This window comes from Coptis chinensis, chromosome 5, assembly GCF_015680905.1.
Source record: "Coptis chinensis isolate HL-2020 chromosome 5, ASM1568090v1, whole genome shotgun sequence".
In the NCBI taxonomy this organism is placed as follows: Eukaryota; Viridiplantae; Streptophyta; class Magnoliopsida; order Ranunculales; family Ranunculaceae; genus Coptis; species Coptis chinensis.
Window position 1 is genome coordinate 53,924,328 of NC_141460.1, and position 15,229 is coordinate 53,939,556.

The 15,229-nt window shown below is 40.2% G+C and overlaps 3 protein-coding genes across 3 annotated transcripts; 2 read left to right on the forward strand and 1 right to left on the reverse strand.

Annotated features, from left to right (window-relative positions):
- Nucleotides 1-15: 15 nt before the first annotated feature.
- LOC147497957 (uncharacterized) lies at nucleotides 16-510 on the reverse strand. Its single transcript, XM_086563069.1, has one exon. The coding sequence runs from the start codon at nucleotides 508-510 to the stop codon at nucleotides 16-18; it is 495 nt and encodes a 164-aa protein (XP_086419195.1).
- A 2,925-nt stretch (nucleotides 511-3,435) lies between these two features.
- LOC147497958 (uncharacterized) lies at nucleotides 3,436-4,230 on the forward strand. The gene has a single exon (XM_086563071.1). It carries the CDS (start codon nucleotides 3,436-3,438, stop codon nucleotides 4,228-4,230), a length of 795 nt encoding a protein of 264 aa, XP_086419197.1.
- Nucleotides 4,231-5,612: 1,382 nt separating this feature from the next.
- Nucleotides 5,613-6,152, forward strand: LOC147497959 (uncharacterized). Its single transcript, XM_086563072.1, has one exon. The coding sequence runs from the start codon at nucleotides 5,613-5,615 to the stop codon at nucleotides 6,150-6,152; it is 540 nt and encodes a 179-aa protein (XP_086419198.1).
- The last annotated feature ends 9,077 nt before the right edge of the window (nucleotides 6,153-15,229 follow it).

A 15,229-nucleotide genomic window follows, 5' to 3' on the forward strand; every position in this document is an offset into this window, starting at 1 on the left:
TACGCCCGATACCCACTACCTCCTCTGTCCGAGACCCCATATCCCCGACAGTCCTCGCTTCTGTCTAACGACAATACTCATCTCTTTCTGCATAATGTCCTCATACCTTATATATTTCTCCACCCTCGGGTATAGATCCTGTAATGTCGCGATCTCATTTTTGGCTACGGACTCATGTACCCTCGTTCTTAGGCGTAAACCTCGTTCAAATGCTATCATCGCAGTTCTTTCGTCCAAGTTCTCCACCTTCAATGTCTCTGCCTTAAATCTGCACAAGAAATCCTTCACTGACTCCACAGACCTCTGTCTTACATTAAACAATGCCGCGATATCTACTATCCGCTTTTTCTGATGTATGAAGTGGTCTATGAAAGCTTGCTTTAACTCCAGAAAGTTGTTTATACTCTTAGACGGTAATAGGTAATACCAGTCCGAAGCTCCCCCTTTTAAGCTTGCAGGGAACATCATGCATCGCAGCCTATCATACCGAGGTTCCTGCCACAGTGGCATCTACTGTCAAAAGTGATGGATGTGATCCGTCAGGTCTCCCTTCCCATCATACCTCTCAAATCTGGGCTGGTTGAACCTCTTTGGAACCTCGGACTTCCAAACTGTGTCAGCGAATGGGTTGTGGTTTAGTCCCGCCACCACTTGGCTCGCCGCTCCACCTACGCCCTTGGCTTGTTCCAGATTCTCCTTTAGATCACTAGCAATCATCTCTCTAACTTGCTCTTTTGTGAGTCCCACCACCGCATTTTCCGCCATGTTCGGCCTCCCCTCCTCCTCTTTCTCCGACGCCTCTCTGTCAGATTCCTCTATGGTCTCTTTCTCCCTTCTAAGCCCTTCATTCTCTTCCCTCAACCTTGCTATTTCCTCATGTAACAACCTTGTTTCCTCTGAATCCGACGCTATTGCCTCTTCCCCGTCTTACTTCCCCTCGTCGCTCCTCACTGACTCCACCTCCTCCTCGGTAACCACCGCCTTTCTCGGTCTTCCTACTCCTCTCTTCACTCTTGTCGCCATTTCTCTATTTGCTTTGATCTGTCCCTACAGACGGCGCCAAATGTTGTATCACACTCCTCACTCTTTCTCTCTAGGTCACTTTTTTCTTTCTACCCTCCCTTCTTTGCAATGCGGTCCCCTCTTTTTCTCCTCTCCCTTTCTCTTTATACCCCTTCCCACTTTCCTCCTGGCCGTCCATCTATCTTCCCATCTCTCGGTTCCCCTCCTTTCCGTACACATGCCACATCCACGGTACGGGTTGCCGCGGCTCAAATCCTCTACTCCTCGAATTTCCTTGTTACGTTGCCTCCCAAACCTTTTTCTATTGACCCAGTCCACTCTCCATTCTTTGGCCACTACATCTCCATTTATTCATGAAAGGACTGGTTAAATTTTACACCATTTTCTCGATGTGCAAGGAGTCATGTGTTTCTTATTAATCAGACACGAGTTCACTGTGTAGGTGGTCTGGTGGACTTGGTGGTTTACTTAATTAACACGTGATAAGTAAGCGATAATACACAATTCAATCGAAGCCATCAGACTAGGAAGGCGTTACAGTCACAAATGGCTTCTAATTCGTCACAATAGATACTTGATAGTCTATAGTCTTTGCAGTCACCATCACTGACGGTGAGTCGACTAAAAGTTTTCCAATCAAGGTCAGTCGACAACCAGTTTAGGTAGGTTGACCTTACATTTATCTACATATATATATGGATGGACACACCATTTCTATAAGTGATCGAGTATATTATTATCGAAAAAAATAAATAAGTGATCAAGTATTTAAGTGGTACATAGTGGCACATTGAATGCCTTGAAATTTAGAATCGTACACATTAATCATAGGGTGTAGTTTCAGAGTTTCATTTCATGCTTGAAAACAATGAATCTTATTGAATGTCATGAAGGTGAGAAGGTCAGACTCTCAATGAAGTTCTTTAATTAATTAAAGAGAACCACTAATTATCCAATATATAAATGGATCGATGGTGGATGTAGTATGTAGTATGAGCATGTGGAATTGCTGACATGACCATATGTGCGACACCGCCCGTTTTAAAGTTGGGTAAACAAAATGTCCAAAGTCCAAACAATTCCCCAAGTGCCAAGTTTAAACTTACTTTCGAATTGTATAAAATAAACAAATACCCCTATAGGCCTAAGCTGATCAAACTTTAATCAAGTAAGGATATGATGTGCATACACACGGTGAAAACTAACCTAAATCTTACTATATTAAAAAAATATGGGAAACTATGAATACACACGGTTTTGTATTGAGTTTCCCGTAAACTATGAATACAAGGAAGCCATAAATGTGAAAGTAGGAAACCGTGAGGTTACTATCCCACTAGAATATCCATGGAAGCTGCTGTCGTGTACTACTTGTAATAAATTTGGGCATGAAGCTGGAAAGTGTGCTGGCAGAACCACTAGAGTTTGGGTGCAAAGGAGGCCAGTGCAAGGCAGAAGGGCAGAATCATCGAGAGAAACAAATGAAGGTATAGAAACAGTGAGAGAAGCTGAACACAGGAATCCTCAGGCAGCAGTTGGTGCAGGAAATCTTGAAACAGCAACAACAATTACAGAGCAGCCATTGGAAATCAGGGTAGTAGGAGCAACAGAAAATGAGGTAACAGATGGCCGAAGTGGGTCTAGTATGCAGATAGTGGTATGGCAGCAAGCCCAAGCAAGCACTAGTGAAGGGGCAGCACAAGGAAACATAAACTTGATTGCTCCAGGAAGGGTGGAATGCAGTTTTGAAATAAACAATGAGGACGAAAGGCCAGTGGAAGTGTTCCAAACCCCTAACCAACAGAGTAGACATAGAAATTCTGAAGCAGAACAGTTTTGTGCTGAAAGGAATATCTTTGAAGAGCTTGCTGGTCTCGAAGATGATGATTTGTCGGATGCAGAACCAGAACTCTTTGGAGATTCAAACATTTCTCCGAGGAATCTACAAGTGATTACAGAGGGAACAACTGTTCAAACTAGAGCCCAGAGGAAGAAAACTATTGAGCAGCAAGTAAAAAATGGGAAGAGAGGAAAGGGTCGACAAAAAGGGAGTGGTAAGCGGAAGAACCGGTAAACTGACTCTCCAATGATGAAAATTTGCAGCTGGAATGTAAGGGGAATGAATGAAGGGTTAAAAGCCAAACAGATGTGTTAAGTTTATTTTGGATAACGAGATTAGGTGTATGGGGTTTTTGGAAACAAAAGTGAAGATGGACAAGTACTTGAAAATTGTTGATATAGCCTGTCCAAATTGGGAGACCGGGCCCACAATTACTTTCAAGTGATGAACGAGGTAGAATTTGGCTTACTTGGGATAGTAGTTTTGTAGCTGTCCAAAAGGAAGTGGAAGGCTCCCAATTTATTCACTGCAAAGTTACGTTACTGCAATATGGACTTTCTTTTTGCTTAACTATGGTTTATGGAAGTAATAATAGTCAGGATAGACTAATTTTGTGGGAGGAGTTAAAGACAATCAGCATAGGAACTCATGGCCCATGGTGTGTAATGGGGGACTTCAACAATGTTTTGTTCGCGCATGAGAGAATAGGAGACAGAGCTGTTCATCCGAGAGAAACGCTGCCCTTTGCAACATGCCTAAATGTAGCTGGACTTTTTGATCATGCAGCAATGGGATGCTTTTATACTTGGAACAGTGGAGGCGACCACATGAGGAAATGGTCAAAAATCGACAGGTGTCTAGTAAACGCAGCTTGGTCCTCGTTAAGATTGGCGACAAAGGTGGAATGCTTACCTCAAGGACCATCCGATCACTGCCCTATGGTAATATCTTTCCTCAACTCTATCCGAAGCCACCCACCTTTTAGATTCTGCAACTTCTGGATGCTCCATCAAGAGTTTGAGAGTTCGCTAAAAGTGTGCTGGGAAATAATAGACCATGGAAACCCTGATTACATGTTAACAAGAAAGCTAAAGAGCTTGAAGGCAGTTCTGAAAGGCTGGGCAAAGAAGTACTGCAGTGACACACATAGACTGGTGGAAGAGACAAGAAAGGCACTGAAGGTAGTTCAAGAGAACTTACATAAAAATCCGCTTGATTGTGCTCTGAGTGCCCAAGAGTATGAAATAAGAGAAAAAACTACGCTTTTCACGATCGGACTTGAGGAAGGCGATATGTTTCACAAAACCCCGACATTGAGTGGTTATGCTTTGGTGATAAATGTAGTGGATACTTCTTCAATGCTCTAAAGGAGAGGATGACCAAAAACTTTTTGGAATATTACCGATTGCTTGAGGGGTAAAAAGAGAAGGAAAAGAAACGGTAAGCGGGCGTTTTGTGAATATTACTTCGAGCTTCTTGGGGTTACCTCCTCTGCTACATGTGATGCGGATATCTTAATAGTCTGAATATGGAGGAGGTCTCTCTTGATATGAGGCAGTTCTTGGCATCACCTATTACCGATATTGAGATCAAAAGAAGCCTTGTTTGGTTTGGAGGATAACAAAGCACCCGGGCGGATGGGTTTAATGCTTATTTCTTCAAGGAAAGGCTGGCTCTCTTGTTGGAAGACTTCAAAAGAGCTATCAAACACATTTTTCTCCATAAAAGGATGACAGGAGGTATAAACTCCACTTTCCTCTGTCTTATTCCTAAAGTGAAAAATGCATCGAGTGTTGCCTCTTTTAGACCCATTGCATCTTTGTAATACCATATACAAGTGTGTGTCTAAAGTGCTAACCAACGAGAATGAAGACTTGTATCTCCTCATTGGTTTCTTGCTCTCAATCTGCATTTATTCCGGGAAGAACTATCCAAGATAATCTTCTGATAGCTCATGAGCTACTAAGGGGCTATGCGAGAAAGCAAGGCCAAAAGAGGTGTGCTATCAAGCTGGACATAAAAAAAGCCTATGATTCTATGTCGTGGCATGCTCTTGAGGCCATCTTACAAAAGTTTCAGTTCCCCCCTGTTTTCATTGAATGGCTGCTTATGTGCTACGCATCTCCGTGGTACTCTGTTATGGTAAATGGGACGCCGGAAGGGTATTTTGAAGGTAAGAGAGGGCTGCGACAGGGGGACCCAATTTCGCCTTACCTCTTTGTGCTTGTCATGGAGGTCTTAAGTGCTTCTCTAAATCTAGGGCTCCAGTCGAAAAGAATAAAAGCCCATTCAAAGTGCAAGAAGTTGGCCATTTCCCATCTCTGTTTTGCAGACGACGTCCTTCTTTTCTGCAAAGGTAACATGGAGTCTGTCATGGCTATCAATGATATCCTGAACACGTTCTCTCAAGCAACAGGATTACATCTTAGCAATGAAAAGACTACAATTCTCACTGGAAGTATGTCTGTGGAGGAAGGACTAGAGCTAGCTGCAGCAATGCACATCTCTCTAGTAACTCCACCTGTTACCTACCTAGGGCTACCTCTTACAGCCTCGAGACTAGGTATACGGGAATGCTTGGATTTCAAACTGGAAGAACAAAGATCTGAACAGAGCAGGCAGAGTTCAGTTGGTTAAGTCTGTCCTTTCATCTTTCCTGTCGTATTGGGCCCAAACTTTCGTCCTTCCGAAGACAGTACTAGATAGAGTGGCAAAGATGTGTAATAGATTTATTTGGGCGGGATCAAATATGGCCAAAAAGATGCATCATGCTAGTCACGGGACGATCAGACTGGATAAAGATCAAGGAGGACTGGGAATATTGGACCCAAGGATTTGGAACAAAGCTGCTTACTGTGGCTTGGTTTTCAAAATTGCAAAGAAACATGAGTGTTTGTGGGTTAGATGGTCATGGGATAATCATATAAAACAGGAAATTTTTTGGACGATGAAGACCCCTCGAGACTGCTCTTGGGTTTGGAGAGGTGTGATGGAGCATCGGGAAATTGCTTGGAGGTTCGTTAGGTACTGTATAGCAAAAGGAGAGGAGACTAGCTTCTGGCACGACCCATGGTGCTCGGGGCCTCTTATCAAACATGAACAGGCGAGACACCTCCTTGGCCATGTAGTACCTGACGATGCAAAGGTCGCAGAAGTGATCACTGATGGGGGTTGGGCGAGAATTATAGCTGATCTTCCAGATTGCGAAGTCAAGAAATGGATAATGGAAACTGAGATAAATTCTCACACTGAAAAAGACCAGATTACATGGACTCCAACCAGTACATGAGCATTTACGATTTCCTCGATATATCGACTCAAAAATGTCCAAACAAGGTAAAATGGTACAAGATTGTATGGGGAAGTTTTCATTACCAAAACACTCATTTACTATCCGCTTCGTTCTCGGGGGCTTTACCTCTGAGAATCGAATCGATGAAAAAGAAGGTGATTGGACGTCAAAGTCTTTGTCTCTGTGGATGACATGAGGAAAGCTTCGGGCCATCTCTTCTTTGATTCGCGAGTATTCCAAGCTGGTATGGAGAAACTTCAAAAGAGCTATGGGGCTGCGAAAATGGTTAAATCTTCTCACAATGAATGGTACTACTTAATGCGGTTTGTCGTTACCTCCACAATGGCAAATGAGATCATACGGGCTATGATTTGCTTGGCGATTCGAACAATCTGAATGAGAGAGAACTGAGACTAAAAAAACAGAGGTTTAGATCGGTGATGATGTGAGTTTGAAGGTATTGAATAACATGAAAATCTATTTGGGTAAGTCGATGAAAATGCAAAAAGGAAGATGAGGCAACAAAGAGGATTTTGAGATCGCTAGGAATTGGAGTAAACTACACGCGAGAGGAGGAGACATGGGTAAAATGGAACAGAGCAGAGGATGAGATACCAACACTGAATGCAGATGGATCGGTACAGGCAGGAAGTGCTAGCTATGGGGGCGTGCTGAGAGATTGTAATGGTGATGTGCTGATGGCTTTTGGTGGCAGTTCGGCAAGGCGATCGTGCTTTTATCGAGGGAGCTTCTTGGAGTGCTGAAAGGGTTGGAAGGAACTACGGACTTAAATATTCAGCGGCTACAAGTGCAATCGGATTCTATGAGAACCATTCAGATTTTGAGCTTCAAAGAAGAGCCTCCTTGGTACTGCAGAAACTTGTTTGCGCAGCTAAAAAAAGTGGTCTCAAAGTTTGTACATGTCAATTTTAAGCATGTATTTAGGGAGGGAAATCAAGTTGCCGACTATCTAGCAAAAGTAAGTAGAAATTGTGTAAATGAAATTATGTACTTTATTCCTCCTATGGATCAAAAACTTGATGAACTGATCAAGGGGGGTAAAGAAGGGAAAATGTACTTGCGAGGTTGCCATTAAATAAAAGGTCGGGGTATCCTTAACCCCTAGTTAGTTCCAAAAAAAAAAAAAGGTATGAGTAACAGTGATTTGGTGTCACGTTTGTGTCCGTCATAGGGGCATATTAAAAAAATTTCTACACATTTCTTGATTTTTCCTCTCGGTTTCTCTCGCTCCCAGTCTCCCCATTTCGCCTTTCTTCTCAAGCTTCGAGTCGCCCACCCTTTCTCTCTCTCTCTCTTGGCTTATTCTCTATTTTTTTTAGTGGAATTGTGGTTTTTTTATGTGAATCTTGAAATAGAATTGGATATCCAGAACTCTGATGCTCAACAGTGTGAATCTCTCTATAAAATTGTTTATACTTCGTCAACTGTTCACAAGGTTCCATTTCGTTTTATTTATACTTACTCATTAATTTACTTAAGTATGTAACTGTAACTAATATAATTGGAGCATTCTCTTGCCAATCATGGACAACACTTAATAGAATTTGTAGGTTTGAAGTGGAATCTTAAATAATTGTATCGATGTAATTATACTTGGGCAGTGGTATTGCGTTTGTTTCACGAACACCCAGAACTCTGGCAAACAACACAGTGAATTTTTGAGTTATTTAAACTGTTCATTGTTTTGATGTTGTTAATAACTATTCATATTTTTTCATTCTATTACCCATCCATTTGTTTTAAGTGTGTAGTTGATTCTTTAATTATTTAATTGTTCCATTGTGTGTGTGTTTTTACTGTTCTAATTTCTAATTGTACGGATTCTATTGCCCACCGATTAATTCAAGATGTTGATCATGGACGACTCTTCCCTACCGGAGAGTGTTCTAATTTCTAATTGTATGTATTCGATCTCTTGCTCGATCACCAATTATTTCAAGACGTTGATCATGGATGATACTTCCCTACCGGACTCTACTATAGTTGATGATAGCAACGACATTTGTCGGGAACATCAATGGCGAGAAAGAAATTGACGCAATACATGTCTGAAGAACAGTGATTACATTCCTACCCCAGAGATACCTGCACCTACAGGTACAAGTATCTTATGAATTTGTATGATCAACATGCCTTCTTCTCATTGATTTTTTTTTTGTCTAATCATTTATTATATTTCTAACAACTGAACAAAATCGTGATAGAGCTTCATCTAGTGTTGGGACAAGATCTAACTCTAAAATAAAAAAGACTACGTTGTGTTCATACCACAACTATGCGAGGGATTTTTTGGACACTTCTTACTTTGAACCCTTTCAACTCCAAAATTTCAAGACGTGTTGTCACTGTGAAGCAAAATTATTTCCTTCTGAGACGAGCAGTCTTTGTTGTCTTAATGGGTAGGTCAGTCTTCCTTTGCTAGCACCTCTAACCGATTTACTATGTTTATACACATCATAGTCAGCTGAGGGGATTCATGTTTTTTAAATGCCAATCTAATTCTATGCATAAGTTTGACGCCTATGTACCAAATACTATGCGTAGATACTTCTGTTTTTCTTTTTACCCATGATGCCGCACTTCCTGTCCTCGGTGGACTGTGGATATATGCCCAACTACAAAACATTTCCAAGGTAAGGAAATTATATCTGCAAATACATGTAATAGAAAATAATTCATGGAGTATAAGAAACTTAAAAACGATTGTTAAGATTATGTTTATAATGAGAATTATTAATATGTGAAATTTATGTTTGCTCACCCAGAAAACAAAGAAATCACCTAAAGTGGAAGTTGACACTGGAACTACTTATGCCTCCATGCATGAATGGTTGTAGGTATAAGTTTTTGTACGTATATGTCATGTGATGTAAAAAAGGACTTTTGGAGGCAACAAAATTTAATATCCTTATTTTGCAATATAAACACTGATAATTCTTTTCGGAATGATCAGGGGACTGCATATGCTCAAGCCTCTAGCAACGTCAAGCAAGCTGAAAAGGAAAAAGTAGTAATGTTTTTAGCTTAGAGGACCTACAGGGAAGTTGCATAAATTTTTATTGGTACTTTTGCGAGTGCTCTGGTCTTTTTACACCATATTCTCTTGATTGAGCAAACTAACACTATTGGGAGACAGAGCTACGGTAATTTTCTATAATCTTAAAATTATGTACTTTTCTCGATTGATTTCATATGCTTATAGAAACATCATAAAGCAATTTCATATATGTTCGCAATTGTGGTTTTCAGTTCACTACCCATAGATAGTTGGTAGCACCCGCAATAGATTTTTCAATAAGCCCCAGCAAGAATGTATGCAGCACAAACGCCAATTCTGCTGTCTAAATTTTGTGTCGAAGAGAAATGTAGAGTTTGTGTATGGAGTTAATAGAAAGTGGAATGGATATGGCCATTGCCCAAACAGGAGAAGTTTTGTTAGTTTGAACCATATATTAAATGATAGATTTTGTTGCAAGGTCCTAATCTAGATTTGTAATTTAGAACTTCATGTGTAATTTATTTTTGTTCCCTCGTAATCTTTGAGGTTCAAGAGGGTAATGTGTTCTTGATGTTGTGAAGAGCTATATATGACTTCTTTTTTTCTCACTTCTGATATGCAGTACAATCTTTGTGTGTGAAGTGTGCTTCTATTAAGTTGATGTCCCCTACCTTAGTTAATTTCCTGACTTTTCCCTCTTCCGTTTTTTGCGAGTAAACAATATTGATGAATTGTCAAGAAGTTTAACAAGATTACTTTTTATTTTCTATTGCTACAGAGTTAATCTTAACGCCTATATTGTTAAGATTTTTATTGTTGTGGATGTATTGTTAAGACGTGCATCGCATGTGCATGATGCTAGTTATATGATCTGTTTACCATGGTTTATACCACGCTCCTTTACAAGATGAGTTAAAAGCTAATATTTTGTGGATATGATCTCCTAACTATGGATAGATTTTCCACAAAAATTCGGCTCATTTGGAAATCTCTAACCTATTTAAAAATTGTTGTCAACTTTAATTTTTTTTTAACGGCCTAGATTTTTTGATTTTGCAATCATCTTTTGCCTTTGTTAAACATCATCAAATGAGTTGAAATTTTGTGGAGGTGATCTTCATGGTTTGTTAGACATATCCACAAAAAATTAGGTTCTAGTTCATCTTGTTGATGAAGTTATAGGCCATGGTATGAAAACCATGGTATACTGATCCCTCCCCATATATATATAGGGGATGGTTATATGAACTCCACCTTATAGTGACTCCGAAGTTACTCCACTCATAATAGTGGACTTACAAGATGAATTGAAAGCTAATTTTTTGTAAGGATATACATTACATGATGGAGAATACTCCCACAAAAAATCAGCTCAATTGAATACATTTAACATTATCAAAAGTTATACCAAAACTAAAATAATATGGGTTGTTGGATAAGTTTATAACATTATAAAAGATTTTTGACGAGATTGTACATCTTCAAATGAATTGACTTTTCGTGAGGATTATCTCTATTGTATGGAGAACATCTATACAAAAAATTAGCTTCTAATTCATTATATTTAGTGGTGGAGTTTTTTGGAGTCATTTTAAGTGTAGTTCATATAACCATCCCCATATATATATATGAATAGTACGAATTGTTGGGAAAAGGATTTTCGTTTTATTTTAGTTGATAATTCGTTTTACTTTCTTAACAAATCATTTTAACTATGTTTTCCTATTTTCTAATTGGGAAAGGGATCTCACTTTAATATAGGAATTATAGAATACTTAATTTAGAAGTGTGATTCTCGTTTTAGTTTGAGAAGGATTTTCGTTTTAATTAAAAATGCTAGAATTTCCCTTTTGCAATAGGAGGCTGAAAGAATTCTCGGCTTTATAGGAGATGATGTGTATTTTATATAGAGCTTATAAAATACATTTGGTAAGAGCTTTAATATTAAGGCATAAAATTCTCATCACTCATAAGTTCTCATCACTAGGCACCCCAAAGTGTAAAAGAAAATTTACAACAACAAGGTGCCACGATAACCAAATTCACACGGTAGCTCTATGCTACAAGATACAAATTTATGCGGTATTTCTATGATGTTAGGCACTTATATATGGTGGTGTTGGGCTTATGTGTTAGACAAAGAACCATGACAACTCGATGCTGTGAGAATCAAAATCTCACGGTAGCTCTCTGCCGCGAGAAAAGTTTGCCATAATGTTTATGCTTACTGTAAAGGATGCTTTTGGTAATCCTTAAAAATGTAGGTTTTGTGTAGGGATTGGGATGGTTAGATTGAGTTGACCGAGTTCGTATGGACGAACTGCCTACGTATCAAGTTCTCTTTGTTGGGGGGAAACTTGAATCCGGTCAGACGTAGTTCCTCCTCTTCTTTATATAGGTGAGGGTGCTTGCGCCTCCTCCTTTCCCGTGCCATAAAGCTACTTAAATAGTCATAAAGGCGTCGTGCGGTGGAGTAATGGCGAGCGCACCTGTAGCTCCGGTCTTTAAGGTGACAGTCAAGCCATACGTTACTAGCCGTTGCAGTGATGGACAATATGAGCGTTCTGGACGCTTGTCGTTCTGGATGCAGATGTTCTGTTGGGGTGGCGTTCTAGGTGCTGACGAGGGCGCCCGACCATAAAGTACTGATCTTGAGCGACCTGGACGCCTAGATTGGTGTTACTGTCTTGGTGTGCTGGACACGTGTTTAATATTACTGGAAGTGTATATTACTCCCTCACACAGCCCCCTCTCAGCAGGTCGTTTGTTATTGTGTAGCGATTTGGTGAGAGATTTAAGTTGGCACGTGGGACGGTTGATTTGAAGGGTCGCCAGCTAACCGCCTCGTTTTGTGGAGCGATGTGTCATGATAGGGCTAAATATAATGATTACACCTCTTTGGAAAACGAACTGGTGGCTTGGGATATACGTTTGGAGAACTGTAGGGTTAACCACTTCGCAACCTACTGAGAACGAGAGCGTAAGGTTAGTCTCTTTTTCTCTGCCATTTTTGTTTTTCAATTTTTTCTTGCTTTTTTCTATTGGGTTGTGATGTCGTTTGTAGTTGTTAGTTGTTGCTGGTAGTTTGTGAAAGAAGAGGAAGTATGTCTGATTCGGATGATACTCGATCTGATGAGATTCGAGAGGTTTCCCTTAGTGAGGAAGTTGAAGGAGATTGTTCTGACTCTGTGGCGAGCAGTTATGGTAATAGGTTTTTGTCATCTTCTAGTGTTTTACCACCTAGGGTAATAGATAGGCTTGCTGTGAAAGCTTTTGTAGAGTTAAGGGAAGCTTATGGTATACATATAAGCGACCTGGAGATACAAGAATTGGGGGAGGATGTAGACGTGTTTAGCAGCTGTTACCTACCACTAGGTTTTCGGGTAGTTGTCTGTGAGGGGCAGTTATGAGCTGGTATGAGGATACTGTTCTCGAAACTTACTTGCAATTTTTTGAACTTTTGTAAGAAAGCATCGTGCCAGTTCGTTGGCAACACCGGGCGGTTGCTTAGAGTGTTCGATCTGTTGAATGATAGCGGGGAGTACAATATTGAGGTTGTTGATATTCTTGAGCACTTCGCTGTGAAGCGATCTCGTGCTAATAATTTCAGTTTGCAGATGCGGACAAGGAAGTCGAGCGTTCTGGATGGTGTGAGTAACAAGCCTTGGGAGAGGAGGCCATTACTGTTAATTGGAGAGTTTTGTGCTAGTGGGTTTGGAGTGCAAACTAGGGTTTGCAATTTTTCTGGTATGTTTTGGTGTCCTTTGTTGTATGTTGAGTAATACTTCTCGTACTAAATTGATGTCGGTATTCTTTGTTTTGCAGAGGTCGTTATTACCCAGAGATCAAACCTTGGTGTGATTGAGAAGTTTGCTAAGCATAGACGTTCTGAGAAGCGGGAAAAGTTGCCCGAGGTAGCGACCTACTTTGTGGAGAGGGGAGGTCGTCATATAAGGTTGAAGAGGAGGAGTCAGAAGAAAAAAGCTCATGGTCAGGTTGACAGTGAATCTTCTACTGAACTTGTAATGGAGAGGGAAGAGAGTGGCATTGTAACCAGGGAGGCTAGGAACAAAAGCCGAAGTGGGCTAGTGAGGCTTGTAGGTGATGGTGGTGTGACCAAGTGATAAGAGCCCAAAACTGTAGTTTTAACCCCTTTATAATACTACTTTTAGACTAATTATGCGAGTAATAAATAAGAGTTAATGCTAATTACGTGCTTTTATGTATTTCAGGCATGGAACTCAATTATGTGCAGAAATGTGCCACTTTGGCGATATAAAGGAGCAAAGGGTTGGTTGCTAAGAAGTTCTGTGATAAAGGCCAAGATACAAGGAGGCTTTATGACCTCCCACCAAAAGTGAAAAAAAACAACCGGCGTAAACAAAAAAGATTACAAGTCAGTTGAGAACTTCCAAAGACTATATCTTTGGACTCAAGCCTCGGATTTGGGCCTACCTTACGTCAAAACGACCATCTCGGAAAGAGCTTTCCAATGGTCTAAGCCTTGACCCAATCAGAGGAGTAAAAGTGGACGAAAAGTCTGCTGAAGTCAAAGGCAGCTGAAACGGGCTTTGTGGACTAAAGAAATTGGGCTTTGGGCTCGATTTTCTGGCCCAAAACATGAGACCTCAGCCCATGCACGAAATTGTGGATCTGGTCTCCTCCTTTACGTAAATCAAGACTTAGCTCTTAAGAAAGAGATAGTTAGATAGCTTAGAATAGAAAGTAGCCATTAAAATAGCTTGTAGATCTAGTTTTGAATTCAATTAGTTAAAATAATTAGTTTCGTACATTGTTTTAGATTAATTCTTTGAATCATAATTCTTCATTGTTTAGATAAATAAAATAGTTATTTCTTGTTCATTTCGATTTGTCATTTAAAATCGTTCGATTTAATTTCAGTTGTTGTTATTCAATTCTTAGTTATTAATTTAGAATTCAATTATTGTTTAGTTAAATTTAATAAAGTTATAATCTTTATATTACGTCTAGTTTTAATTCACATCGTAGTATAATTCCCACCATTGCTCTCATTAGACTTTGAATAGATTAGTCAATCTAGGAAACTTGAATGCTAAAGAACTAAGAGTGGAACGAACTTTTTACTCCACTGTATTTCGATAGAATTGAGAGTATAGAAATCTTTGATAGCAATGCTTAATTAAGTTTAGTTTCACTTGCGTTTCGAGTTTCATCGTTCATTTTGTAGGTAAATTATTCAATTTTACGTATATCAAATGGTGCCGCTGCCATCTTAGTACTCTTTAGTATTGTTTTCTGTAGACTTGATAGTTTTTCAAAGTCCTATAACTCACCCACCCTTGTTTGGATTCTCACTGTGGTTGTCTGTTTCAGCTTTGCAAGTTTCCACGAAAAATTACTCGAGCGCACTTGCGCCCTGGGCAAGCCAAAGTGGAGCGCACCCTGCGCCCACACGCCTGGAATCCCACCCTTTGGCTGAGCGCCACCTGCGCCCGACCAAGGCCAACTTGGAACGCCACCTGCGCCTGCACGCCTGGAATCCTACCTTTTGCCTGAGTGCAACCTGCGCCCTGCCTAGGCATATTCTCGAAACACACCCTCCTCTGAAATTACCCGATTTCCACGGGTTTGTTTCAACTTCCATTTCTTCAAAGTTTTCAGTGTTCTAACTTGTTATATACACCGAAAGCACGCCAAACAAGACGCTATTCATAAGCGAAGCAAGGAGGCTTTCAGGTACTCTTTTCTTCCACACCTCGCATATTCTGTTAGAGGTTCATACTAGCATATCAGGATTGTTTGGAGTGTTGTTGTGTTTCATTAATATTGGTCTTAGCCTTGCATGAGATTAAGGTCGGGCCGAAGAAAAACACCTAACGTAATTAACCGACAACGGCAACAAACAAGTCTTTCTTGTATACCACTCACTACACCTCTAGCTAGCATACCACACACACCGCCTGAAGAAAAAGAGTCTCCTCTCTCTGACTTTTACAAAGCCTTGAATGATAGCCCTAAATCTTGCATCGTTCTATCAGACCCAGTGGGGGATTTCCGAATCCCCCCAAATATA

Coding starts and splice junctions, on each gene's coding strand:
- LOC147497957 (XM_086563069.1), bottom strand. CDS start 510: ATGCCACTGTGGCAGGAACCTCGGTATGATAGGCTGCGATGCATGATG.
- LOC147497958 (XM_086563071.1), top strand. CDS start 3,436: ATGGTTTATGGAAGTAATAATAGTCAGGATAGACTAATTTTGTGGGAG.
- LOC147497959 (XM_086563072.1), top strand. CDS start 5,613: ATGGCCAAAAAGATGCATCATGCTAGTCACGGGACGATCAGACTGGAT.